This window comes from Lynx rufus, unplaced genomic scaffold (assembly GCF_022079265.1).
Source record: "Lynx rufus isolate CCGP_SWC_20201006 ecotype Redwood Valley unplaced genomic scaffold, mLynRuf1.p SCAF_13, whole genome shotgun sequence".
In the NCBI taxonomy this organism is placed as follows: domain Eukaryota; kingdom Metazoa; phylum Chordata; class Mammalia; order Carnivora; family Felidae; genus Lynx; species Lynx rufus.
Window position 1 is genome coordinate 32,347,927 of NW_025814827.1, and position 12,086 is coordinate 32,360,012.

Below are 12,086 nucleotides of genomic sequence, written 5' to 3' on the forward strand. Positions count from 1 at the left end.
TACCATACTTTTGTGATCCGGCAAAGAAAGAACGTGTAAGAACAAAGGGTCTCTCCTTTCCTTTAGATCGCTGTATCAGTCCTTCTGCAGTAGCCATTTGCTACAAAGGCAAAGGAGAAAACTTTCAAAGGGATGATTAGATTAGAGCATTGGGCAAACATCCTAATAAGCTATTAGACATGCAAAAGTAAATAGGTAGGAATATAAATGGAAAATATTAAAATAAATCTATCAAATAATTTTCATAATGCAATGAAACTACTCTAAATTCCCATATTAAGAGTGGAAGATTTTCTTTGATTAAAATAGCAATGGAATAATAGTAAATAATAAGCTAGAATTATTCAGTGCTTACTATTGTTAGGCATTTTATAAGATTTTCTCTTATAATCTACAGAACACGCTCTGAGACAGAGCATTTTCAATGATGGAAAAAAATGAGATTCAAAGAGGTTGTTAAGTGACTGGCCCTGGCCAACATAAGAAAATTCTCTAAAGTAGTTTGCAGTTATAGCAAGAGGCTTTTAAAGAAGTAAACACATAATCTGAACTGTGCTATATATAGACAGCAACTCCCACTAGAAAATACCAATTGATGGGAGAGCCATAGGAACACAGGATGAAAACAAAGAACTACTGATATCAGTAGGGGCAAATGACTGACATATGTTTTGGATGTGATTGGCAAATGGAAGACAATTCTACCACCTTCTAATGAAAAGGCTAAGTAGTTAATTAAGGCTTTCTGCATTTAAAGACTTACTGAAATTGTATATCTGTGTTCTAAATCTTGTTCCCCTGGTATGAATATAAGATTTGTGAAATTTCAAAATATTTGTTTTAATTGCCTTTGTTTATGTATTTACACATTGCCTACCCTACTTCAAAAAAAAAGTCTTTAAGTATTCAATGTCATTTACTAATGACTCCTGCCAAAGAAGATGTTTCTATGTTATCATTAATCTCATATATCTATAATTCATCAAGTTTATTATAGAAAGAAAAGGTGCAAAGGGAGAAATAGTAAGTCCTTTATTGGCTGCAACTTGATAAGACCCACAAAGAGAAATGAACAATATAATATGGCTATTACAAATGACTTTCAACCCAAAAGTCAGGGCATTTGGGTCCAGGTGACTTCTCTATGGATGTCTTACCTGATAAAAACCATAGATGTTGTGAAGTTCCCTGTGCTCCCAATTGCCATGATGAATGGCATTCTTCTGCATGGTTAGCTCTGGTCCTCTAAAGACAGAGGGCTCATTCATGTCGTTCCATATGTAGAGGATGTCAGTAGATCCCTAAGAAGTAAATTTCTTCCTCAGCCATGATAATACTCCTATAGTGATGATGTTAATATGATAGCCACCCTATTCCTCTTTCATACTCTATTTAATTTATTATTTATTATGTTTATTATCTATGCTCTGTCTTCTGTTCCAATGCTACAATAAATGGTCCGCAAGGTGGGGAATTTTATCAGTCTTGCTCATAAACACCTGGAATACTACCTGAACCACAGAAGGTTCCCAATAAGTATTTGCTGATAAATGAAAGAATACTGTGCTGTATTGTATATGAAATACTGCCCAGCAAGTACACTTCAAGACCTACCCTGGAGAACCCCTATAGGAAAGGTTGTGTGAGTGTTCACGGTTAGGTCCTATAACATCCATTATCTGCTGCAACCTTTTTTTAAAAAGTAAGCTCCATGCCCAGCATGGAGCCCAATGCAGGGCTCAAACTCATGACCCTGAGATCAAGACCTGAGCCGAGATCAAGAGTCAGACACTTAACTGACTGAGCCATCCAGGCACCCCAAAAACTCTTAACTAAGGGCAGTTATAGCTGTCCATGATAAGATTCTGCCTTCCCTCTAATACTCTGCAAGATTTGAAAGGTAAAATACCTGTTTGGTAGCATGGTCTAGAGTTTGTGTTCTGCATAGAATTGTTCAGTTTAGGGTGGGAAGGGGCTTTTGAGTCATCTAGTCACCATGGTGTTGAAATCCCTTTTATAGAATCCTGGTCTCTCAGCATTAGACTCATAGCTACAATGACAGGGAGTCCTTCAGGCAGCTCATTCCATTGTTTTCTAAATGTCCTGCTCCTTGTAACATCCAGGCCCTGTAAAAGCCCAAATGTTCATCGACTGATGAATGGATAAAGAAGAGTTCAGGAAAACAGAACTTAGTGATTCATCACTTAACATATAACACCCAGGGCTCATCCCAACAAGTTCTATTTTCCTGAAATCATTATTACACTATATGTAAACTAACTTGAATTTAAATCGAAAAAAAAAAAAAAAGAAACTAGAGTTTAGTGGTTAAGACTTGGGCTTGGGAGACAAACAGACTGAGTTCAAATCTTAGGTCTACCACTTACTAAGATGAGCGAACTTAGTGGGGTTTTAAACTTGTCCATATGTCAGTTTGCTCATCTGTGGGATTAGAGTTCATTATAGTTTCAACCTCAGAGGTTACTCTGAAGATGAAATGGTAAAATGTACATAAAGTGCTTAGCACAGTGCTTGGCACACAGCAATACTCAATTTATACTAAACATCATTATTATCATCCTCATAATGGGTTGAAAACTGTTTTCTAGAAGTGGCCTCTCCAGTTCTTTCTTATAGTTTTTGATATATTTCTTTTTTTATATATTTTATATGTATTTATAATATTTTAAGAATTGATTTATTATTACACCTCTTTAAAAATTTCAATTCTTATCATACCTTTTGTTTTTTTAATGTTTATTTATTTTCTTTTTTTTTTTTAATTTTTTTTTTCAACGTTTATTTTTTATTTTTTGGGACAGAGAGAGACAGAGCATGAACGGGGGAGGGGCAGAGAGAGAGGGAGACACAGAATCGGAAACAGGCTCCAGGCTCCGAGCCATCAGCCCAGAGCCCGACGCGGGGCTCGAACTCACGGACCGCGAGATCGTGACCTGGCTGAAGTCGGACGCTTAACTGACTGCGCCACCCAGGCGCCCCAATGTTTATTTATTTTCAAGAGAGAGAAAGAGACAGCATGAGCGAGGAGGGGCAGAGAGAGAGGGGGACAGAGGATCCAAAGTGGGCTCTGAGTGACAGCAGTGAGCCTGATGTGGGGCTCAAACTCACGAACCACGAGATTATGACCTGAGCAGAAGTCGGACGCTTAACTGACCGAGCCACCCAGGCGCCCCTATAATTTGCAAGATATTCTCACATATATCATTATCATCATCTTTAAATAAGCCATAGAATATTGTTTTATGTAAAATTTATATAGTAATTTTAACATATAATATTATTAAGTACTTTGATATGTCACAGAGTCTATAATGGAAGTAGAAATCACAGCTTTTGTGCATTTGGTAATATTCATGGCACCTCTCCTGGCACCATCAAAGTCTGTAATGTGGTTGCCTTCCTTGCATTTTCATCCCAGGATTACTTATCAAGAGCTACTCAATGAAGCACTCTATCTATTCAATCATGTTTTTCCTTGTTTCATCCTCCCAAGTCACTAGGAAAGAGCAAAAGAATAAAAACAAACCTGATAGGCAGAGAAAGTGAAAAGACTTGAATACCACTCTCTGACCTTGGGATTGGTGAAATCCAGGTAAGAGGAGAGACCTATAGAGGCAGAAGAGTAGACAGACTGTGAGAAACAGTGGTCCTCATGGTTAGATATGTTGTAGAGAAGATGTCAAAGTTGGGTAATCACTGGGCACCCTAAATGTAAGGTAGTTGATACAGAGGTGCAGTCTGTCAAGAAGTGCATGAAGGCATTGCTGGACTCCAATGATAATCTGGACTAGACTTTCCAACCGGAGAGGCCCAGGGGAATGCCAATGAAGAAGCATCCAGACGGAGCCTGTCCCTCACTGATGGCCCAGGATAGCCCAAGTAATCATGGCAAATAATCTGGAGTGACCCTTCTTAAAGAGAACAAAGAAGTGTTCATGAGTGGTATAAGGGTGGGCAGGGGGAGGCGGGGGGAAGGATGCATGGGGTTTCTCTGCAGTACTTGGATTTGTGATGGAGTGCCAGGAGAGGATAGAGTGGTGATTCCTTTTTGTCCTCGAGGTTCTACCAAGGCTTTAAATTAATACCTTCTGAAATAAAGCATCCAGAGTTGCTGGAGGCAGCTGAGGTCACTCATGGGAGTCTGAGAAGTCAAAACTATGGGCTAACAAGGCAAAAAAGATTGACAGGGAAAGACTATAGGCCACTTGTTCTTTTTTTTTCTCCTCTGCTTTTCTCATCCCTTGGCTTTTTACTTTCATTTGCTTAGAGTACTATTAAGGCTTCCCTATTTTGTTTTGTTTTTTTCATTCATTCATTGACTGAGAAATGTATACAGAGGACACTGTACCAGATGTTATGGAAGATACAAAAGGATCTTTTGATACAAAAGAAAACTTCCTTAAAGGTGCTTACGCTGTGGCAAAAGACATCCATAAGAAATGAGGGTGATGGCCACGCAATCTTTATTAATTGGGACTAAACAAGTGGAAATAATAAGTATATAAAGTGCTATCTTACCAGGCCAGCATACCCCTTCAAAGTCTCCTCCTTCGTGATTCCTCACAAAGAAGCCCTGTTCTTTGGCCTCAGCATACACTGAGTAGTCAGGATCAATCTTGATGTGGGGATCACTGATGACCACAAGCTGTCAGGACACAGAGGTTTGATGAGCTCATCAGTTTCACAGGAGTTATATGTTGGTTTTTATACTTTTCATCATAGTTTTGGGGTTCAAATTTTACTCAGAAATAACTACTAGTATTGAAATATTTAAGATACTGGTAAAACCTGATAACTTTTCATGCTTATGGAAATATAATTAGTATCAAAACTAGGCCAGTGCTCTTCCATAATTATTGCTTCCCAACCAATACGTGTTCTTAAAATAGCAGTTACTAAGCTTCTGTCTGAGGTGCTGGGTGCTATACATAGAGGATTAAGTTGTCCCTGCTCCCTAGACATCTAGAAGTTAACATTGACAAAAGCAAACATTAAAGAAAACGAGAATAGCATGTTAAAAACAAAAAAGCCCAAACCCAATGGTACAGGTATAGTTAGGAAGGAGGTTTGAGAAGAGCTGTCATCACAACTCCGTGTCTCTAGGATCTCTCTACCTTTCTAATACCATCACCTCCTACTCCAGGGCATCAAAACCCTTTATTTGTCTAGGACAACCTTGTCACCACCCTTCCTCAAATCTATTCAAATCTATTCTGCAAACTGAAGTTTAATTTTCCATTGCTCAAAAACTTTAAAACACTTTTAATTGTAGTAAAATACACATAACATAAAATTTACCATCTTAACCAATTTTAAGGGTACAAGTACATACACAGAGTTGTGCAATGTCCAGAACTCTTTCCGTCTTGTAAAACTGAAACTCCATACCCATTAAAAACAACGAATTCACCCCTCTGTCCAGCCTTGGGCAACTGCCATTATTCTTTCGGTCTCTATGATTTTGACTGCTGTAGGTATTACAGATTGATGAAATCATACAGTATTCATCTTTTTTGTGACTGCCTTATATCACTTGGCATTGTGTCTGCAAGGTTCATCCATGTTGTAGCTTGTGACGGGATCTCTTCTTTTTTAAGGCTGAATAATATTCCATTGTATGTATTTACCGCATTTTGTTTACCCAGTCATCTGCTGATGGACACTTGGATTGCTTCCACTTTCAGTTATTGTGAATAGTGCTGATATGAATATGGGCATATAAATTTCTGCTCAAGTACCTGCTTTCAATTCCTTTGAGTATATACCCATAAGTGGGTTTCCTGGATCATATGGTAATTGTATTTTTAACTTTTTGAGGAATTGCCAAACTGTTTTCTGTAGTGGTTGCAACACTTTACATTTATTTTCCACTATCAGTGTTTCTGTTTCTGTATCTCCTTACTTGCTACTTTCTGTTTGTTCATAGTAGCCATCCTAACGATACGAGGCAGTATCTCATTGTGGTTCTGTTTGCATTTTCCTAATGACTGGTGATGTTAAGCATCTTTTCATGTGCTTGTTGACTATTTGTATATCTTTGAAGAAATGTCTATTAAGTCCTTTTTCCAATTTTTAATTCGGTTGTTTGTTTTTTGGTTGTTGAGTGGTAGGTGTTCTTCACATATTCTTCATACTAACCTCTTATTCAAAAACTTTTAATGTCTCCAAATGTATACAAAGCAGCCTGCAATAAGGTCAGATTCCCTACTACTTAAACCTTGCACATGCCTTTTCTTGCACATGGTTTTCTTGCCAAACCAACCTGCGTACTGTTTTCCAAACACCACTGGGTGCTTCAGCCTCTGGCTGCACTGCTTCCTCCCCTTTTCTCAGCTAGTTAGAGAGTCATCCTTCACGGCTCATCTAAAATGCACAAAGCCCAGCTTGAATCTAGCTGGATGCAATCTTCTCTCTCTCTTAGTCCCCTCCTGACCTTGATCTTTCTTTGGCTGTTACATTATTGCCCTACATTGTGGTTGTTGTATACTTGTCTTTCCCCCAACTCACTGCAAGACCCCGAGGAGCTCATCTTTGCATTCCCTTCATCTGTAGCACGGTATTTTGAACATCTGATGGCTACAATAAATAGTTGCTTAGAATAACATGGGTTCTGGAGTCAGGCAAATCAGAGTTCAGATTCTTTCCCTACTACTTATTTATTATGTGCCTTTGTGCAAAATACAAAACTAAGCCTCAGTTTCTTCACCTGAAAAATGGGCTAACAAGATCTACCTCATAATTTTGTGATGACTGGATAGAATACTGTGTTCTATCAAATTCTGTGGCCAATAGTAAGTGCTTGCCAAATGGTAGGTATTTATTAACTTGGAAATTAGGAGTTAATATGATTGGCTGTGGTCACCTGTGAAAGGCCTGGGGCTCAAAGGAATGGATTGAAAAGACAACTTTAATCTCAAGGAGAGGGACTGCAGGGATCCTTTTATATGAAACATCTAGGGTTCTCCCCCTTTTCCTCTCTCAGTTTTTTCTTCTCCCTCCTTCTATTCATTATTGCTGTTACCACCACCACACCTGTATTACATACTTTCCAGTGTCTTTTTTCCCCTCTCCATTTTCTATTTTAGTTCTTCCTTTGGCCAGATTGATAGGTGGAGTCCATCAGGGAAGCATGCAGAAAAAATGGTATGATGAAGAATATGACTCCATTTTTGATGGACTGTTAAGAGCTTTCTAGCCCCACCACTCCCCCTTACCCTTCTGCCCACATCTGACAAAGAAAGCCCTAATGCTCCCTCCTTGGGTGCCAGCAGGAAGTTCAAACCACACAAGCCCTGAGCATGCATAGGAATCCTCACCCCAGTCCAAACCTCCAAGCACCACAAAAGCTGAGATGTCTCCATTCCCAGCTCTCTCAAGACATCTTGAGAGCAGCCTGGGAGCCAGCCCTGCTCCCCCAAGAATGCCTAAGTGACTAATCAACCTTTTCAGACCCTCTTGGTGTCAATGTGATGTCCCCAATCTCGAGATTGATGTTGACATCAGAACCAAATCATGCTTTTGGGGTATCTATCAAATCACTACAGGATGGCCACAACAAATGAGACTGAATTCTAGGCCCCTTTGTCCTGCAGGGACCTCGACACCTAAGGCAGGGACGGATGGTGTGACCATCTTTCCATCATTGCTTTCCTGTTATCACAGTTACAATTACATTTGAAGGTAATATTTCCATGGCCATTTTTTATCAGATGGCTCTCCTCCACTAATGTGCCAATGCAAGTTTTAAATAATAAAAAAAAAATGCTTTGTAATGAAAAGGTTTCAAAGCGTCAGCTTATTTTACCTTACGTTTTTTGTTTCTGAGCAGCTCTTGCATCCTTTTGGGATTTGGGAATCTTTTCTTGTCCCAGGTGAAGTACCTTTTGCCCTCGGTATGCTCTATGTCCAGCCACATGACATCATAAGGAATGTCATGCTCATCAAATCCTGCATCCACTGCTTTTACATCCTGCTCATCCTCATAGTTCCAGCGGCACTGATGGTACCCCAGAGAGAAGAGAGGGGGCATGGCTTGTGTGCCTGAAAGTGGAAGATGACAACTGAGCCAGCTACCATCACAATGATAATTACACATTTGATAAACATGTCCTAAATGTCTACAGGGTCTAAGCACTGAGCTTGGTACTTAGAATATCAAGGAGAAGAGAACACTGTCTTCACCCTCAAGAAAGTGATAATTTGGCTGATGAGGCAGGTACGTAAATTAACTGTTCTGCTTAGAGGTGTAACTGCTATGTTAAAGGTATCAGCCTAGTATTAAGGGAATACAGAGGAGTTAATACTGCCTGCAGTAAAATGTGGAGACTTGAAAGGCTAGGGGCGCCTGGGTGGCTCAGTGAGTTGAATGTCCGACTTTGGCTCAGGTCATGATCTCACGGTTTGTGAGCTCGAGCCCCGTGTCAGGCTCTGTGTTGACAGCACGGAGCCTGGAGCCTGCTTCAGATTTTGTGTCTCCCTCGCTCTCTGCCCCTCCCCTGTTTGCTCTCTGTGTCTCTCTCAAAAATAAATAAATGTTTAAAAAAAAAAAAAAAAGGCCTCACAGAGGTAGTAACACTTGGTTTTGGACCTTGAAGAGTAAGTAGGAGGAATCTACCAGAGAGAATGCATAGAGCATTGAGGCACAGGGAATGGAAAAGACAAAGAGGCAGAGGAGTGCATGATAAGCTTAGGGAAAAATAAATAATCCAGGGTGGTTACATTGTGAGAGAGACCAGTAGAAGATGAAACTGGAGAGGGTCAGTTTGTAAGGGTCCCTGTAGTTCAGGCTAGGAATGCTAAATCTTCTTATGGGAAGTCATCAAAAGTTTGGCAAGATGTGATCTTAGCATACCTATGTTTTAGAAAAATTAGGGAGCAGTGTTGAGACTGACTAAAAGGGAAGGGGATTAAAGGCAGGAAAAACTATCGATTGCTATCAAAACATTTACTGATAACATGGCAGACTTCTGGTCAACCACTTGCATTTCTCTTTTCCCTCCTAAAGTCCCACTAAAATCAGAGTAAAGGAAAGAAAAAAAAAAAAGAATAAAGCCACAAGAACAAAAAGAATGGGAGAGGAGTAATTTCAACAAAACTTTGCAAAGTGTGGGACAGAGGAGAGGTGGTAACTGTTGAGCAAAGTGAGGGAGGCTCTCACCAGAGTGTTTGAAAGGGGAATATGAGGAGAAGAGCTGATCTCTCTTCTCCGAAAACTCCTAGAGGGAAGATTCCCCCCCCCACCTTCCACCCCCAATACTAGAGCGCTTTGAGGCAGAACCTTATTGAAAGCCTCCAAGATTAGAAGGATCCACATAAAGAAATAGAATGAGGGGCGCCTGGGTGGCTTAGTCGGTTAAGCGTCCCGACTTCAGCTCAGGTCATGATCTCGTGGTTCGTGAGTTCGAGCCCCGCATCGGGCTCTGTGCTGACAGCTCACAGCCTGGAGCCTGCTTCAGATTCTGTGTCTCCCTCTCTCTCTGGCCCTTCCCCTCAAGCTCTATCTCTCAAAAATAAATAAACATTAAAAAAAATTAAAAAAAAAGAAATAGAATAAAAGGATTTCTGAGAAAACAGAGACAATACAAGGAACCAAAGTAAACATCAAAACATTATCTATCATTAGTATGTTCAGAGAGATTAAAAAATATACTGAAATAAGACTAGTTTAAGACACTGGAAATAAAGAACAATCAGAGGAAAAGAACGAGTATGAAGAAATTAGAAATATAGCATAAATGGAAGGCCTAGAAGATAAAATTGAGAAAACTTAGAAAATAAGGGAGATTATAAGATCTGTACAGTAGAAAGAGAAAAGGGAGAGGAAGAAATTATCAAAGGAATAATCCAAGACTGTTTACCAAAAGTGAAGGACACAATTCTAAAGACTGAAAGAGCTCACATTTAATACCCAGCACAATGATTATTTGAAAAAAAAAAAAAAAAAAAAAAAGATTTATATTGTGGTGCCAGGGTGGTTCAGTCGGTTAAAGCATCTGAGTCTTGATTTCAACTCAGGTCATGATCTCACGGTTAGTGAGTTCGAGCCCTGCACTGACATGAACAAAATTTTTAAAAAGATCTATATCAAGGCATTTTATTGTCAGTTTCCAGAATTTCAAAGTATTAGAAATTTCAGAATATATTTCAGAAGGAAAATATAGATCATACACAAGGAAACAGAATTCAGAGTGATTTTGGAGCAAGAAGATGGAAGGAAATAGAGAAATAATTTTTTTATTAATTTATTTTCAAGTTAACATGCAGTGTAGTCTTGGCTTCAGGAGTAGAACCCAGTGATTCATCTCTTACATATAACACCCTGTGCTTATCCTGCAAAGTGCCCTCCTTAATATCTCTCACCCATTTAACCTAGCCCCTTCCAGCAACCCCCAATCTATTCTCTATATTTGAGAGTCTTTTATGGTTTGCCTCCCTCCCTGTTTTTACCTTATTTTTCCTTCCCTTCCCCTATGTTCTTTTGTAGAGTTTTTCAAATTCCACATGTAAGTGAAATCATATTATATCTGTCTTTCTCTGACTTATTTCACTTAGCATAATACTCTCCAGTTCCATCCATGTTGTTGCAAATGGCAAGCTTTCATTCTTTTTCATCTCTGAATAGTATTCCATTATAAATATATACCACATCTTCTTGATCCATTCATCAGTTGATGGACATTTGGGCTCTTTCCATATTTTGGCTTTTGCTGATAGCACTGCTACAAACATTGGGGTTTATGTGCCCCTTTGAATCAGCATTTTTGTATCCTTTGGATAAATTCCTAGTAGTGCAATTTCTGGGTCATAGGGAGAATTATTTTCTTTTTTAAAAGAATATTTATTTTGAGAGAAAGAAAGTGTGTGCATGTGGGGGGTGGGGAAGAGAGGAGAGAGGATCCCAAGCAGACTCCATGCTGTTAGTGCGGGATCTTGATCTCACAAACTGTGAGATCATGACCTGAGCCGAAATCAAAAGTCAGATGCTTAACCTACTAAGCCCCCCACCAAGAAATAATTTTCAATCTAGCCAAATTATCAAGAGTGAAGGTAGAAAAGATGTTTTCATACCTGCATAGATGCAAAAAATGTACCTCACAGGCACTTTCTTAGGAAACTACCAGAAGATGCTATAAACAAAAACCAAAAACCAAAAACAATAAGGTAATAAACCACAAGAAAGAAAAACATGGAACCCAAGAGAAGGGGGATCAAACACCAGAAAATAGTAAGCAAAAGTCCTAGGATGACAGCTGTGCAGGGAGCCTGGAGAGCAACAACCTAGATGGGGGCAGGACAGAGAGAGCTGGGAGGGAAGGTTACAGAGAGAAAAGTGGGATGGGTAAATTATCTGACACCTTTGAGCATTTGAAAAGTATAAACACTAAATATTGATTTAACTAGACATTATGATATAACAATATTGGGAGAGAAGAAGGGGGGATGTTGTTAAGTCCTCATCAGGAGTCAACAGGTAGTCTCTAAACTTAAAACTTGGATTTCTTTGAACACGGTGGCAGACCCACTGTTTTTGAAGCATCTTCCTATAAACCAGGCTTATTCTCCCCAATAACAATGTTGAAAAGGCCTATCGGTGGGCCTTGACAGTGCTTATTCCTATATGTGTGTCTTCCCATATCCATAAATTTTTGGTTGTTTGTCCCACCAAAGTTGGAATCAAATTCCTCTTCCCTTGAACATGGGTTGGACCCAGGAACTTTTAGCAAGAGAATGCATCAGAAGCGATGCTACATTTCTTTTATTTTTAACAGCTTTATTGAGATGTAACTCACATACCATACAACTGACCAAATGAAAGCATACAATTCAATGGGGGGGGGGGTAATATATTACCATTTTACAAAAAATGGCAAAAGGGAACATAAAATTTGTCATTTTAACCATTTTAAAGTGTACAATTCAGTGGCATTAATTATATTCACAATGTAGTATAAACATTACCACTACCTCTTTCCAAAATTTTATATCACCCCAGACAGAAATTTGAACCATTAAGCCATAGCTTTCCAATACCCATCCCACCCTCCAGCCTCTGATAACTGCTAATC

General features: G+C 39.3%; 1 protein-coding gene across 4 annotated transcripts in view; it reads right to left on the reverse strand.

Moving 5' to 3' along the window:
* Positions 1 to 12,086, reverse strand: part of GANC (glucosidase alpha, neutral C) — a 74,605-nt gene that overhangs the window by 22,230 nt on the left and 40,289 nt on the right. For 2 of the 4 annotated variants that reach the window (XM_047075254.1, XM_047075255.1), the window contains exons 11-15: positions 7,826 to 8,061; positions 4,540 to 4,666; positions 3,548 to 3,627; positions 1,158 to 1,301; positions 4 to 100 (exon numbers count right to left, since the gene is read on the reverse strand). In XM_047075254.1, the coding sequence (XP_046931210.1) occupies positions 4 to 100; positions 1,158 to 1,301; positions 3,548 to 3,627; positions 4,540 to 4,666; positions 7,826 to 8,061 (684 nt within the window). Of the gene's footprint in view, positions 1 to 3; positions 101 to 1,157; positions 1,302 to 1,911; positions 2,127 to 3,547; positions 3,628 to 4,539; positions 4,667 to 7,825; positions 8,062 to 12,086 lie in introns of those variants that run through there. The other 2 variants (XM_047075256.1, XM_047075257.1) reach the window with 2 other exon arrangements.